The 16,534-nt window shown below is 43.5% G+C and overlaps 1 protein-coding gene and 1 pseudogene across 5 annotated transcripts in view; one reads left to right on the top strand and one right to left on the bottom strand.

The window, feature by feature from the left end:
* Positions 1–16,534, bottom strand: part of VPS35L (VPS35 endosomal protein sorting factor like) — a 138,311-nt gene that overhangs the window by 111,152 nt on the left and 10,625 nt on the right. For all 5 annotated transcript variants that reach the window (XM_027528171.1, XM_027528175.1, XM_027528172.1 and 2 more), the window contains exons 3-6: positions 10,924–11,091; positions 7,015–7,137; positions 4,341–4,365; positions 1,145–1,221 (exon numbers count right to left, since the gene is read on the bottom strand). In XM_027528171.1, the coding sequence (XP_027383972.1) occupies positions 1,145–1,221; positions 4,341–4,365; positions 7,015–7,137; positions 10,924–11,091 (393 nt within the window). The remainder of the gene's footprint in view (positions 1–1,144; positions 1,222–4,340; positions 4,366–7,014; positions 7,138–10,923; positions 11,092–16,534) is intronic.
* LOC113883951 lies at positions 11,760–12,903 on the top strand (annotated as a pseudogene).

Below are 16,534 nucleotides of genomic sequence, written 5' to 3' on the forward strand. Positions count from 1 at the left end.
ATTTTCCATGCAAGAATACTGGAGTGGGTGGCCATTGCCTTCTCCAGGAGATCTTCCCAACCTAGGGATTGAACCCAGGTCTCTTGCATTGTAGGCAGATGCTTTACCATCTGAGCCACCAGGGAAGCAGCTATTACATGGACCTTTGGAATTTCAAGGCATTCCCATTCAGCCCACACAACTGTATTATCTCCATTTTACAGATGAGGAAATGAGAACAGTAAGATGAATGCCTGAGGCTACCCTGTTAATAAGCAGTCAAGCTAAGGCCTCTAGACTCAGAATGGTAGTGACATCAGCTAACACTTGCAAAGCATGTAGAATGTGCTAGGTGCTGGTCTAAGCACTTCACATGCATTAACTCATGTAATCTTCTGTATTCACTCTAAGAGGCAGATACTAGGTAGCACCTCCACCTTACAGATTAGTAAACTGAGGCACAGAGCTCAAGTTCTTAAGCACCTTGTCCCAAATTACAGAATTACCAAATAGTAGAGCCAGGATTCAAACCCAAGGTCTGGCTCCAGAGTTTCCCCTCTTACCTACCAGTCTCACCCCTCCCCAGGAACCAGGCTAGTAATGTTTATGAGTGAACTCTGCCAGGGAGAACTACGCAATCTGGGTGGTGCACATCCACGTTAAACATGAGATTGTGAGCCCACAGTTAGGTGGAATTTAAGAGAATCCAGAAATCTAGATTCATACATTAAATTTACTAATTTTTATGAGTTGGCAAAGGAGTCGTGTTCTTTAAAAGCACGGGCAGGCTAATGAAAGATTCCAGCAGCAGAGCAGCTACGAGCAGCCTCTGCAGCAGGCATGACCATGCCACACTACACAAGGCGGCTTCCCAGGAGATGGCTCCAGTCGGCTTCCCCAGTTAACCTCCGTCCCCAGATGCCCCGGGTTTGCTCAAGTATCACAGTGAGAAGGATGCCTTTGGAAAACCAGCTCGAGGCAGACTCCTGCAAGCTCAGCCAACCACACCGCTGGCATCTTTCCCCAGATTGGTTAGTGCCTCAGGAGGCCTGAACACAACGCGCAGCTCGAGGACTAATCAGAGAGCAGCCACCAAGATTGACTTCGCTTGGCAGAAGCACCGGCAGCATCACTGCTCCTGGGATTCAGCAAATGACTCGCTCACCTCCTCGAAGTCATCCAGCTCCTCCAGCCTGGTCCGAACCTTCTCTGACATTGCAGATGTGGCGGTCCCAGCTTTGCCTAGACAGAACGGATTTATGTCACACAGGTGGCTTTCCTCTGTCACCAATACCCCCAAAAGAATGCATCGGTCACTCTACGCTTCATCATGAATAAACAGGCTGGGGAACAATTTTATTACAGACAACTCCCTGAGATTTTGAAAGCAACATCCTTACGAAACCCAAGTTTCATTAGAAACATTTCTGCCCAGGAGCTGTTCGTGGGAACGCAGCGGGCCAACCTCAAAAGGGTTCCATGACATTTGATATTTACAAACTTTTCACTAAATCATTTGTTTATTCCTAAAGAAAGGCAGTCCAGATAAGGATGCCAAGAATCCATCATTTAGTTGTTTTCCTCAAACAAAAGGCCCTCTCAGGCTTTACTCACAGTGTAGAATTGTTGTACTAACAATTAACAGAACAACAATCCCACTGTCCAGAAGTGGAAACACTAGGGCTTCAAAGCCCTCTCTTCAAGCAAACAGGACTTGTGAGCCGCCATTCCTCGTCCATCAACACAACGATTCTCATCAGCAGGGACTGGAGGGAGGAGAAGGAAAGGACCCCAGGCCATAGGCCAGTCACAGGGCGGGGCTCTCTGCCCAGCAGCCTGTTGTCCTCCGGAGCCTTCTATTTCAGGACCCTTTCTCCATCTTAAGGGGGTTTCTGTTCTAGACCAGAGGCCCGCTTGCTCCTGCCTACCGAACTCACTCTCAAGAACTAAAGTTTACTCTTTTAAGGCACTGGTTTCATAGCTCTGGTGTTAAAGCACAGATTTGCTGGGATCAGCTGAGAGCATGGTACAATTATTCAATTACTAACAACTACTAAGATTCCAAATAATTTTATTTTTTGACCTGGTTTCTACTTTCCCCTTCATTTTGAAATATGTCACAAAAAAAAAAAAAAAGAAATATGTCACAGAACGTGCATATATGTACATTTTAGCAGACCATCATACACCCTTTGTAAAGAGTCCCTTGGACAGCAAGGAGTTCAAACCAGTCAGTCCTAAAGGAAATCAACCCTTCATTGGGAGGACTGACACTGAAGCTGAAGCGCCAATACTTTGGCCACCTGATGCAAAGAACTGACTCATTGGAAATGATCCTGATACTGGGAGAGATTGAGGGTAAGAGGAGAAGACGGCGACAGAGGATGAGACGGTTGCATGGCGTCACTAACTCAGTGGACATGAGTTTGAGCAAAGTCCAGGAGATAGCAAAGGACAGGTTAAGCCTAGTGTGCTGCAGTTCATAGGGTGGCAAAGAGTTGGACACAACTTAGTGACTGAACAATAACAACATAAAACCTTTGCGGCCACCACCCAAATAGTATATTCTCTTGCTTCTTTCACTCACCGCTAACTTTAGTTCATGAAGTTTACCCACGTCGTTGCACAGAACTGCAGCTAACGCATTTTCATTGCTGCTTAGTATTTTCCATGGTGTGAATACATCACAAATTATTTCTTATTTTACCATCAATGGATGTTTGGGTTGTATCCTGTTTGGGGCTACTGTGAACAACACCGCTATGAACATTTCTCTGCGTGTCTCCTGGTTCCTATATGCATGCATTTCCTCAGGGCAATGCGGCTCAAACTTTTACAATAATCACTTAAGAATGTGTTAACATGCAGATTCTGATTTTTAGTAGGTCCAGCAGGGCCTGTGACTCTGCATATCTAATGAGCTCCCAGGTGATATCACTGACCACACTTTAAGAAACATGGACTTGGGCAGAGTTGAAAAAATGCATTCTCTCGAAGGCCATATATAAGTATTTTAGGTTTTGTGAGCCATGCAGTCTCTGCCCCAACTTCTCAACTATGATATCAGAGTACAAAAGCAGCCACAGACAGTGTGCACACAAGCTGGCATGGCTTTGTTCCGATAAAACATAATTTACAAAATTAAACCAGATTTGGGCCAGATTTGGCCTTGAGGATACAGTTTGCCACTTTCTGATCTAGGGTATATTCTAATAGTGGAACCGCTAAGGAAAAAGGCTGGGCCATCTTCAATTTTAACAGATAATACGAAAGTGCGTCACACAGTGGCTGTGCCATTTTATACTCCCGGCAGCACCACATGACAGTTCCTGTTGCTCTACATTCTCATCAGCTAGTGATAGGGTCACTTTCTGAGCTCTCCAAACTGGTAGATATGCAACGCTATGATTTACTTTTTTAATGGTTTGGGGTCAAAGTTACGCCTATAACAAAGGTGCCCCCACTCTCTTGATTTCTAATGTGCTGTTTCAATCTGCAGAGAACACACAGAGTTGTAGCTGCCATACCAGCAATTTGCAATACAGCACGCCTGTGCTCCTCTGCGCCCCAGTGATATAGAAGCTAAGTCAGTGGCTTCAGAATCACCCAGGAGCTTCAGAAATGGAATTCCTGGGATCCATTCTCCAAGATTACTTTGATAAGCAGAGTAGGACCCAGTGGTCTATATTTGCATGAAATATAAATATATATTTATATATATATAATTATATATGCAATATATATTTTATTTATATATATATTTATATATATATAATTATATATGCAATATATATTTTATTTATATATATATAATTATATATGCAATATATATTTTATTTATATATATATATATAAATATATATTTATCCCCAGATGACCCTGCTGCAAAGCTAGTATGAGATGCTCTGGTCCAGACAATGTCTCCTGGCAGAATAAATTGAGAACTGCTGTGTTTAGGGACCAGTGGCTGGTAAAACTGAATGTGTGATTCCCCTTATTGGCAGATCTGTGTTTTCAAAAGGGATAAAGATGTAAAGCAAAGGAAAGAATCTCTAAAAAGGAGAATTTCAACCATTCCCCAGCCAGTGAGGAGGCATACAAGAGGGGTGACTACCGCTCTGTAACCCCAAAATCAAGGTTTCTGTTTTACTCCTAGTAGTAGCTTCTTTGGTCTTTTTTTCTTTCATTCATCATTTAAGTATGTATTTCAATTCTACTGCTTTATATATAATCTAGGAAATAATAGCTTGAACTGAATTAAACATCAGAATTGGATACTACAAACTTTTTTTCTTTGGAAAGCTATTTCAAAGGTAATGGGAGAATTCTCCACCAAAACAGTAACAACATCAAAAACTCACCTTTTTCAGATCCCATAAAAAGATTCTGCAGAGGCAAAAAAAAAAAAAAAAAAAAAGTTATTCCACAGGAGTCATCATTATGTGATAAAACCATTTACTTATCCAAATGAAAAACAGAAATATTCATTCAAAGGAAGAAAATACTGCTCACTAGAAACTACTAGAGATTCAAATTTCTAGTCAATTCAAGACTCTCAAAGCGAGACAACAAAGAGCAAGATTTTGAGAACGATGGTGGCACGTGACAGCCTTCAGCGCACTCTAATAAATCAAGGTTTCATAACCTTGGCAATACTGACGCTAATGGGTGGAAAACTGTTGTGGGGGGGCTGTCCTGCGCACTGCAGGATGTTTAGCATGATCTCTGTTTTCTCCACATAGATACCAGTAGCACGCCATGGCTATGACAACCAAAATGTCTCCAGACATTGCCACATGTCACCTGGTTAAGAATCATGGCTCTACATTAACTCAATGCTATCAGAAAACAGTAAGAAAAAATTTTAAATAGACCAGCAATTCTGCCACCATTCTTTTTAACAAGTACAGACTCTGGAAGAAGGGACTTGAACCGTCCTAGCTGCTGAGTTCACCCCTTCCTCCCTGCTCACAGACCCAATTTCTGATGGATGCACTGTGAACAGCCCATGACGACCTTCAAGACAAATGTAACTGGACGTGTTGAGTGAACTCAGGAAGTGTTCCTGAATGTGAGAGGGTGCATCCCACTTCTTCCCTTCCACTGTCTAACAATTTGGACATGAGGTGACACTGAACAAGACAGAGCAGCAAGACAGAAAGAGTCGGGTTCCTAATGACTTCAGAGGTGCCACACAGCCCTGGACCACCAGCCTGCAGGCATCTTTCCAGTGTGGAGAGAGATGAAGCCTTAGGGAAGGCTTAAGTTACAATCTAGTCCTCAAGTACGTAAGCATTAACCTGCTTACCCCAGTTGAGCAACTTGCAGAGTACGGGGTAAACTCCGGTCACGAGCCAACAACTTGACCCAGTGGCCATCATCTAAAGAAACAGTGAACTTCTGGCCCTGGCAGAAAATCCACCAGTGGGACTCTCTGAAGAACAGTAAGAAGTTAACCTTCAGGATGGCTCTCTCCACCCTTCATAACTCTCACCTCCCCCCGAGATGGGACTGTGTGACTCCAATTCTTTTTCTGAACTGTGCCTGATACCTAATTCTTAACACATTTTTTGAGCAACCAATCAACATGTTTTTCCTAACTAATAATGACATACCAACTGAAAAAGAAACTAGGCAAAAAGAAAAAGAAACTAGGCAAAAAAAAAGAAATTAATTTGTTAGAACGGCTCACAGAACTGAGAAATCAGTTGACTCACTAGATGACTGGTTTATTACTAAGGATATTAAAAGATATGAACCAATAACCAGACGAGTTATGAAGAGAGATAATTTATAATAAGAATACTGTGACTTATAATAAGAAACACATGCTTAGTCTTTGTCTAGATACCTGGCACAAAACTCCTAATCCTTGGAATTTCCTAGATGAGAACAATCCAGGAGTCTTTTGTTATGTTAATGAGGTGGGTTTATTGCAGCACCAAAAGATGAGGGCTGTTTATCAGGGGAAGCAACCTTTCAGTCCCACCTCCCTGATTTCCCAAAAGGAGAGAGGGACTAGGGGCAATTACCAGTGGCCAACAACTTAACAAATCCTCCTATGTAATGAAGCCTCCATAGAAACCCAGAAAGATGGGGTTCAGAGAGCTTCCAGGTTGGTGAACCAGAACACACCCACATGCTGCCATGCTGCACCCCAAACTCCATGTGAACAGATGCTCCTTTGTTCAGGACCTCACTCTAGGTTATCTCCTCGTCTGCTTATTGGCTCATATCCTTTAATATTCCTAGTAATAAACCAGTAATCTAGTGAATCAACCGATTTCTCAGTTCTGTGAGACATTCTAACAAATTATTGTGTGGTTAGTCCTTGTGTCTGGGTCTTTGCGACCCTTTGGACAGTAGCCCACCAGGCTCTTCTTGTCCATGGGATTTTTCAGGCAAGAATACAAGAATGCATTGGCATTTCCCTCCTCCAGGGGATCTTCCCAACCAAGGGATCAAACCCACCACTCCTGTATCTTCTGCACTGCAGGTAGATTCTTTACCCACTGAGCCTTCAGGGAAGCCCAAAGTGTTAGATGCTCAGTTGTGTCCAACTCTTTGCAACTCCAGGGACTTTAGCCCAACTAGGCTCCTCTGTCCATGGAATTCTCCAGGCAAGAAAACTGGAGTGGGTTGCCATTCCCTTCTCCAGGGTATCTTCCCAACCCAGGGATTGGACAGATACTTTACCATCTGAATCATTAGGGAATTAATAATAAGTGAACCCAAAGGGTGGTCATGGGAACCTCTGATTTATAGCTAGTTGGTCAGAAGCAGAGTAACAACATGGACTTTTGACTGGAGTCGGATGTGGGACTGAGCCCTTAACCTGTGGGATCCATTGCCTTCTCCAGGATCACAATTGAGTTGATTTACAGGACACTGAGCTGTACTGAAGAATTGCTGGCGGGGTCAGGGGCAGAGGACTGGGAACCTATATGCTGGAATCAGGCGTAGAATCGTAGTAACAAAAAGAAATGACTACTACATCTGAAGTAGACACTGGGAGAAAAGTGTACTGGTACTTACAATAGAGAGCTTTTCCGTGGTAGTGTACCGGGCAAGGATTTCTCCTCGTTTGCTGGCCCAAGGCTCAAAATCTGATCCTACAATGGAGTTATCATCCCTGTCACGTTTCTTTCTGGAGCTGTCCTAAGGAAAGGCAAGACAATCTCTTCAGTAGCAATTATCTTAAAAAGTATAAGTAACCATGGTGATAATAGTTGATAACGGTATTGGATAACTGAAATTTGCTAAGACAGTAGAACTTAAATGTTCTCATAAAAAAAACCAAAGGGTAAATATGTGAGGTGATAGACAAGTTAACTCAATGTACGGAATGTTTTCACAATGTATATGTGTATCAAACCATCACATTGGCTATTTTAAATACATTTCAATTTTATTTGTCAATTATGCCTCAACAAGGTTAAAAAAAAAAAAAAAGCATGAACAGAAGGCCGATAGTCCTTTACTATAGAATATAATAGATCCTTACAAGGAGGAAAGAAAGTGAAAGTGAAGTCACTCAGTCGTGTCCAACTCTTTGCGACCCCATGGACTGTAGCCTACCAGGCTCTTCCGTGCATGGGATTTTCCAGGCAAGAGTACTGGAGTGGGCTGCCATTTCCTTCTCCAGGGGATCTTCCCAACCCAGGGATCGAACCTGGGTCTCCCACATTGCAGGCAGACACTTTACCCTCTGAGCCTTACAAGGAGGAGACCTCCTTATTTGTGAGGAAGCCTTACATATAGCTGAGAAAAGAAGAGAAAGGTGAAGGAGAAAAGGAAAGATATACCCATTTGAATGCAAAGTTCCAAAGAGTAGCAAGGAGAGATAAGAAAGTCTTCCTCAGTGATCAATGCAAATATAGGAAAACAATAGAATGGGAAAGACTAGAGATCGCTTCAAGAAAATTAGAGATACCAAGGGAATATTTCATGCAAAGATGGGCATAATAAAGGACAGAAATGGTTATGGACCTAACAGAAGCAGAAGATATTAGAAGAGGTGGCAAGAGTACACAGAAAAACTAGACAAAACAGACCTTCGTGACCCAGGTAATCACAACAGTGTGATCATCCACCTAGAGCCAGACATCCTGGAGTATGAAGTCAAGTGGGCCTTAGGAAACATCACAATGAACAAAGCTAGTGGAGGTGATAGAATTCCAGTTGAGCTATTTCACATCCTAAAAGATGATGCTGTGAAAGTGCTACACTCAATATGCCAGCAAATGTGGAAAACTCAAAGGTAGCCACAGGACTGGAAAAGGTCAGTGTTCATTTCAATCCCAAAGAAGGGCAATGCCAAAGAGTGCTCAAACTACCACACAATTGCACTCATCTCACACGCTAGCAAAGTAGTGCTCAAAATTCTTCAAGTCAGGCTTCAAAAATATGTGAACAGTGAATGTCCAAATGCTCAAGCTGGATTTAGAAAAGGCAGAGGAACCAGAGATCAAATTGCCAATATCTGTTGGATCGTTGAAAAAGCAAGAGTTCCAGAAAAACATCTACTTTTGCTTTACTGACTATGCCAAAGCCTTTGAATGTGTGGATAACAACAAATTGTGGAAAATTCTGAAAGAGATGGGAATACCAGACCACTTGACCTGCCTCTTGAGAAATCTGTACGCAGGTTAAGAAGCAATTGTTAGAACTGGACATGGAATAACAGACTGGTTTCAAATTGGGAAAGGAGTATGTCAAGGCTGTATATTGTCACCCTGCTGATGTGACTTATATGCAGAGTACATCATGTGAAATGCCAGGCTGGATGAAGCACAAGCTAGAATCAAGACTGCTGGGAGAAATATCAATAACCTCAGATACATAGATGACACCACCCTGATGGCAGAAAGCAAAGAAGAACTAAACAGTCTCTTGATGAAAGTGAAATAGGAAAGTCAAAAAGTTGGCTTAAAACTCAGCATTAAGAAAACTAAGATAGTGGCATCTGGTGCCATCACTTCATGGCAAACAGATGGGGAAACAATGGAAACAGTGAGAGACTTTATTTTGGGGGGGCTCCAAAATCACTACAGACGGTGACTGCAGTCATCAAATTAAAAAAAAGCTTGCTCCTTAGAAGAAAAGCTATGACTAAGCTAGACAGCATATGAAAAAGCAGAGACATTATTTTGTCAACAAAGGTCCCTATAGTCAAAGCTATGGTTTTTCCAGTAGTCATGTATGGATGTGAGAGTTGGACTATGAAGAAAGCTGAGCGCCGAAGAATTGATGCTTTTGAATTGTGGTGTTGGAGAAGATTCTTGAGAGTCCCTTGGACTGCAAGGAGATCCAACCAGTCAATCCTAAAGGAAATCAGTCCCAAATATTCATTGGAAGTACTGATGCTGAAGCTGAAACTTCAATACTTTGACTACATGATGGGAAGAATTGACTCATTTGAAGGCCCTGATGCTAGGAAAGATTGAAAGCAGAAGGAGGGGACCACAGAGGATAAGATGATTGGATGGCATCCCTGACTCAATAGACATGAGTTTGAGCAAGAGAGTTGGTGTAGGACAGGGAAGCCTGGCGTGCTGCAGTTCATGGGGTCACAAGGAGTCGGACATGACTGAGCAACTAAACTGAACTGATAATAGATATATCTAAAGGTTTACTATGATAAAAAATTTTCAAGTTAATTCACCACAAAAGGCCAACAAACCTATCAACAGATGCTCAAACTCATTAAGAATGAAGGAAAGGCAAAGTAAAAGAGATTATTTTTCAACAATCAGAATGGCAAGATTTAGGACTTTGCAGGTGGTCCAGGGGTTAAGACTCCACATTTCCATGGCAGAAGGTGCAGGTTCGATCCCTGGTCAGGGAAGTTCCACATGCCACAAGGTGTGGCCAAAGATTTAAAAACAAGGTTTTCAATGACTCATAATAATCCTAGTTGGCAAGGATACAGGGGACAGGCACTCCAAAATACTGCTATGCTAATGAAAGTGTAAACTGGTAAGCCCTTTCTGGAGAACAATCTGGCAGTAGCCATCAAAATCTTATACACACATTGCCTTAACCCAGTAATGAACTCCTAACAAGTTACCCTATAGAAACCCTTGTGCGTGGGCACCAAGATCTACGTCCGTTCAAGGACCAATGCACCACTGCCTGTACCACCAAACACCACATGCACAGTTGACGTGTCCATCGTGGCAAATTAAAGCATGTCCTGCTCCTTATGATACAATGCCGGATTCAAAATAAGAAAGTTGTTCTATAAGTACTAATATAGAAAGTTCTCCAAGACATGTGGTCAAGTTAAAAAAATATATATATATGTTAAAAAAGAAAAAGAAAGTAAACAGATGTATGCAATGCCAGCAAAGAGTGATGGTGAAGTCAGGCCAGGACTTGAATTCTAGCTTGGATGTGACTTAACTTATTTGTTCCTCTGTGTGGTCCTCTTTAAATGAGGCTTATAATACCTCTTGCACAAGGCAGCATGGGAACTAAACTTGGAATTTACTGTAAAACTCCAGCCATGCTGTTAGCCGATACTGTTATTACTGTTGTGGCTATTATTTATATATGAGTATGTATGTAAATGCTCAGAAACTACTGTCATAAATATCTATGAAAATACAAACAAAAAGTTTAATGATATGCATTTACACTGGTAATACTGCTGACCTCCAGAGTGGAGAACAGAGTGAGGATGGGTTGACTTCACTGATAATATTTGATTTTTTAAATGAAAAATTAGTGAATTACTCATATAATTACATAAAATCCAAAGGAAAGAACATAAAAAGAGTGAAATGAAGAATTTTAAACACTTTAAAAAAAAGCAGTTGCAGTAGTTTCCAGGATCTACTCCAGCCTCTCAGCAGCAGTGCCATCAGACTCTGCTGCGCATTACTTGTTGAATGAAAACCCCCATCCTGGCACCCACAGGACCCATCCAGCTGACAGCGTTACCATGGCAGCCGCCAGGGTTGCAGGGTCAGCAGAGGCTGCAAACATGGAGAGGGGGTCAGTCCCATCCAGGACGCTGCTCAGCGGGTCCACCACGGAGCTGGAGGATGAAGAGGATGTGGAAGAAGTGCTTCCCTTCCGGCTCACTTTCTTTGTCTTTGACTCTGTGACCTGTGGAGAAAAATTGGGGAGGTAAAATGGAAGTCTCCTATGACTTCTCCCAATGAGATACTCAAATGGGTTTTCCCTTGTTTCATTATGAACTGACCATTCCTTTGCAGCAGAGACCCTTATTTTTCATGAAAAGCTGACATGACTCAGAATCCCAGCTGTTGAGGAAGAGAAGCTGAGAAGCTAGGATTAGGAAGGGAGAGACGGGGCCTCTGTAGATTAGGAGGTGATGATATAACTGATTTTTCATGGGGCCTTCTTACTCAAAAGTGTGGTCTCTGGACAAGCAGCATCCATTGCACCTGGTGGCTTATGTAGACTCCCAAGCCCCACCCCAGTGGAGGCTGGGGGAAGCTGGAGATAAAGTTCGATCATGCGGCCAAGGAATCAGCCAATCATGCCTATGTAAACAAAACCCCAACAGAAAGTTTGGACACCAAAGCTCAGTGGAGCTTCCCAGTCAAATAGATGATGTGCTGGGAGGTGATGCACCCTGACTGCACAGGCAGAAGGCACGGAAGCTCTGTGTTTGGGACCCTGCCAGACCTTGCCCTATATTTGGTTAGTCCTCATGTGCATCTTTTATAACAAAACTGTAAGCGTAAGTACTGCACTTGTCTCAGTTCTGTGAGTTGTTCTAGAAAATTATCAAACCTGAGGGACACGGGGGTCACAGAGCTGAATCTCCAATGGGCATCCAGTCTGACTCTAGGTTGGAGTTGGAATTGTGGAGATGAGGAAGGAAACCTCACCCCCAAACCCCCAAACGGAGGCCAGGGAGGCTGGCCTCACTTGGGTACAGGACAGGGGTATCCTAGTGGCTTCTGATTCAGGCACTGTTGAACTGGAGGAGCTGGATGAGAAGGAGACACTTGTTGTCAGCAAGTTCTGCAAGTGTGAGCACGATGACACTGTGTCTACAGTCAGTGACCTGAGTTCTAGCACACAGCAGAAAAGTCCGCAGTAGAAGACTTCTGCATCAAAGTTTTGAATTCATTCCGAGCTCACTCTGGGCAGGTCACCTGCGCTGCTGCCTCTCCCCACAAGGATTCTTCCAGGTGGTGAGGACAATGGAATTTTACTGCAGGATACCGGCTGTCTCAAGCCAGCACCACAGAAGGACTGCAGTGCCTCTGGCTACCTTCCTACCTCGCTGGCTGGGCCTCCTCAGCAGAACGAAGTTGTCTTCGGTGCTGAGAATGGGACTGTCTCCCTTGCAGACACCAAGAGTGCGAGCTGTGCCCTCAGCTAGCTGCGCACTCCCAGGGTGTCACTGGGCTGGTGTTCTCCCCACTCGGTTCTCCTTCCTAGCTTTTGTCAGTGAGCACTGCTCACTCGCTATGGACTGAGGCCTTTCCAGAGTGTTTAGAAGCCAAGTCCACAGAGACTTTGTGAGAGATGCTACTTGGTACCCAATCACAGTGGGCTGGGACCATCAGGTCATCCACCATCTCACACCCACAGAACCTCTCCCAGACCCTGGAGTGTTGCTGAGCAGACTGGATTTCAGACAAAAAGCAAGTCCCCCAGAAGTAGCCACTCTCTTTGCCCCTGCCCTCTCAGTTGTGAGGAGCCACATACAGTACGTTAGTTTATCGGATCTGTGCAGTTAATAGGCAGTGTCTCTCGGCCTGGGGGAGGCCAGATTCTGGAGTCCTGAACTCATGGAAGAAAACCTTCCTTAAATATGGATATGTATGTGTCTGAGTGTGTGTGTGGATACATAATTTTTGTTGGTTGGGGGAATAAAAAATCCTTCCTATAGGGACTTCCCGGGTGGTCCAGTGGTGAGGTCTCCATGCTTCCAATGCCGGGGGCCTGGGGTTCGATCCCTGGTCAGGGAACTAGATTCCACATGCTGCAACTAAAGATAAAAGATCCCATATGCCGAAACTAAGACCCAGTACGGCTAACTAAATAATTAAAAAAAAAAAAAAAATCTATATCCCTCAAAAGTTAACAAAAGGTTTTTATGCTTCCCATGTAGCTTTGCCTGAGGAACTGGCCACATCTGGATGAGGAATGAGATGTGGCATCCCTGGATTTTTAGAAGTACTCACAGAGACAGCAGCAACTTTATTTTTATTTTTTTTAATAGAGCCTAATTCACGTTTATCGTGGGTAGTGCTTCCATTCACACTGAGCTCTAGCTCGAGGAAGAGCCAGGATACTCACCACAGTTTTGCACATCTTCTTGTTATTAAATTGAACCAGAAGTCCAGTTTCCAGCTGAATAAGAAGTCTGGATGGTACTGATGTAATGCCCCCACCTTGCCCCCACCCCCACGGAGCTGTGTATATGAGGATGGTGTATTTCTGTCACAGATGCCACAGAAGACTTTCGGGATGGAGAACTTAAAGGCATTTCAGTTAAAAGCTGACACAGACTTGCACAGGAATGTCTGCCACTGTCCCACCTGAAAACAGCCTGGAGCCCAACCATTTTTGCCTCTGGGTCCCTGTCTCTGGATACAGGAAGCCTGAATGCTGTTTTGAGGGACTCTAAAGATTTTAAACACAGCATCAGAGACACAACTGGAAGTATTGGTCAGGGAAATGAAAAGTTGACTCATAAAAAAAAGGGAGATCTCCAGAAACCATGGATTTGGAGCCAGTTGATCAGAAGTGTGGGTGGCCAAGGGACCCCCAAATTTGCTGCTGGAGTCTGAAGCTAGGGCTGCTTGACTGAAGGCCCTGCCCTAACCCTGTGGTCTAAATGCGGGGAGTCGGGTGAAGTGCCTCCACTGGGGCATGTCTGTCGTTCCTGCCTGCCTGGCATCCATTCCCCCATCTCCTAGGCTCAACAGTCTCGATTTTCTTTGGAAATGAAAGTAGCCCTACCTGACTCTCAGCTCTTACAGGCCTGGTGGAGTGGACTCCCGGTTCCCATGGTGGGCACGAGCCCCAACCCAATCAACCAGCATATTCTACACCCCAGTCACCAGGGTTGATTCGGGGAAGGACATGTATCCCAACTGAGCACACAGAAACCGCAGAGAAGACTCTCCTTGCTGCTGGGTTTGAGCTCCTGAGATTGGAACCAACTCACTGGTGGGTCAGCTGCAGCCACATAAGCCCATGGGGATTTGAGGGCCCTGTGAGGTTGAAGCTCAGTCTTATGATCGCCTGCTTTATGGAATCACCCCCACGTTTTCAGGTTCTCTGTCATTCAGAAACTTAACGTCCTTAATATCCACTGGCATCTGTCAACCTCATCCCAACCAAGATGACAACCACACGGCATCTATTACTTGCTAATAAAAAAAGTGCTAACCCAAGAGGGACCATCTATATCTCTTGCCTGCTTTTTGTTTTGTTTTTTAAATAAACTCACAAATAGACTAAGATGCTACTTAAGACAGCACTCCATATTAGTAATTAGTGTTTGTGCTAAGTCATTTCAGTCACGTCCCACTCTTTGTGACCCTATGGACTGTAGCCTGCCACGGGATTCTCCAGGCAAGAATACCAGAGCCGGTTGCCATGCCCTCTTCCAGGGATCTCACGACCCAGGGTTTGACCCACACCTCTAATGTCTCCTGCATTGGCAGGCCGGTTCTTTACCACTAGCATCACCTGGCAAGTGTTTATATAATGAATTAATTCATCAAGTATTACACCAAACTTAAACGCCAAGTACTGCAAGGAAGGGCTGAAACTCAGTACTGTACAATCCCTTAAAATTTTTAAATTTTTCACCTTTGAGGCTTAGCTACCATAAACCAAATATTCTTTCTCTTATGTTCATGCTTAAATGAAACCACCTCATTTTCTCAAACACCTAATTACCTTGTAGTCCTCAGATCCTGAAGCTCCCCATTTTTGCTTACTTATGTTTCTGCTTTCTTTTATCCTTCCACTTTCACGCAAAAACCTTTGAGGCTCATGCCATTCTCCTATACTGTTCATCATTTTTATGCACCAGTTATCAATTTATTGTGTATCAGTTCCAAATCCACCCTTTGCTGTACGTTGTGATACTAGAACTAGACCTTATAAACATTCCTCCTTGCCAGCTAGCACAGTGTTAGATTTCGTGAATAGAGGGCACTCAAAGGCAACAGCAGCAGGAAGATATTCTCATCAGGGTTCCAGTCCATTTTAAAATTCAGTATAGAAGCCCAGTGGTCCTCAAAGACCAGTTCCAGCTGTACCCTCAGGCCACGCTCTTCCCATCTGACAGCTCTATCAAGTTTCTTTGACATAGGCAACCTGCGTGTTCCTGTGACAGCCATACCCTCTTCAACGATGCTGAATTTCAGCCTGGGGTTGGGGGAGAGGCTCTATCATAAGTCCTCAAAGTTCCTTCACTAGCCACTGTTCCTCAACCTGGAGTTGATGTCTGCATCTTTGTACCTGGTACTTTTGGACTTCTTACAACAAGGTTGGCACTGTTATAAGGCAAATATTTTAGGCTTTGTGGGCCAAACAATCTGTCCAAATTCAACTCTGCATGAAAACAGATAATATATAAATGAATGATCATGGCTGTGTTCCAATAAAACTTTATTTACAAAACTGGGCTACTGGCCGTAATAATGCCAACTCCTGCTTTAGCCCTGTTTCATCCTTTATAGTAATTAACTATCTTTTACTAATTAACAATTCTTTAAATTTCTCTGTTCAAAAATCTTCTATCGTTTCTGTTGCCTGACTTGGCCCCTGACTGACTGATCTGCCTTGCCACTGACATGTGGTTATTTCCTCTACTACCCGCCTTATTTTTGCTCTGGACATTTATCTAATTTTCCATGCTTTATCCTACTCTTTGCGACTCTGCAAAAAGAAGCCTCAGTTAAATAATGTCCATATGACAAATTCACAACATTTTCAACCCCAAAACTGTACCCTGTCAGAATCTTAACAACAATATAATATTCTGATCACAATTTCCTTCGCTTCCAGCTCTCACACTCTCACTCTGACCAAATCTGTTCTCTGAGCTCAGAGACTTCTCTGCTTCTTCCACCAGGCAGCTAGTGCATCTAAGAATATCTCACAACCACAAAGATCCAAGGGTCTCCAATTTCAGCAGGCATCTGTATGCCACTTAACATTCCTTTTACAAGCCCTTGGTCTGCTCTCTTTCCCACTTCCCTTAGAATATGAACCCTAACCATATTCCTTGCCTCAAAACCCCTACTGGCACCCTAGCTTCATTTAGTGAAATAAATAAACAACTTATTGCTAGAAAACTAAGAGCAGGAGGAATCAAAACTTTTACAACTTTCTGATCTCTCCCATAAACCTGCCTGAAAGAAATTAAGACATAATGAATGTTTACAGCAGCATTATTCATAATAATAAAAAACTATAAACAGAAACTTCCCTGGTAGTACAGTGGATAAGAATCCAATGCAGGGGACGTGGGTTCAATCCCTGCTCCGGGAAGATTCCACATGCCGCAGAGCACCAAAGCCTGTGGACCAAAAGTACTGAGCCA

The sequence above is a fragment of the Bos indicus x Bos taurus genome, chromosome 25 (assembly GCF_003369695.1).
Source record: "Bos indicus x Bos taurus breed Angus x Brahman F1 hybrid chromosome 25, Bos_hybrid_MaternalHap_v2.0, whole genome shotgun sequence".
Lineage (NCBI taxonomy): Eukaryota > Metazoa > Chordata > Mammalia > Artiodactyla > Bovidae > Bos > Bos indicus x Bos taurus.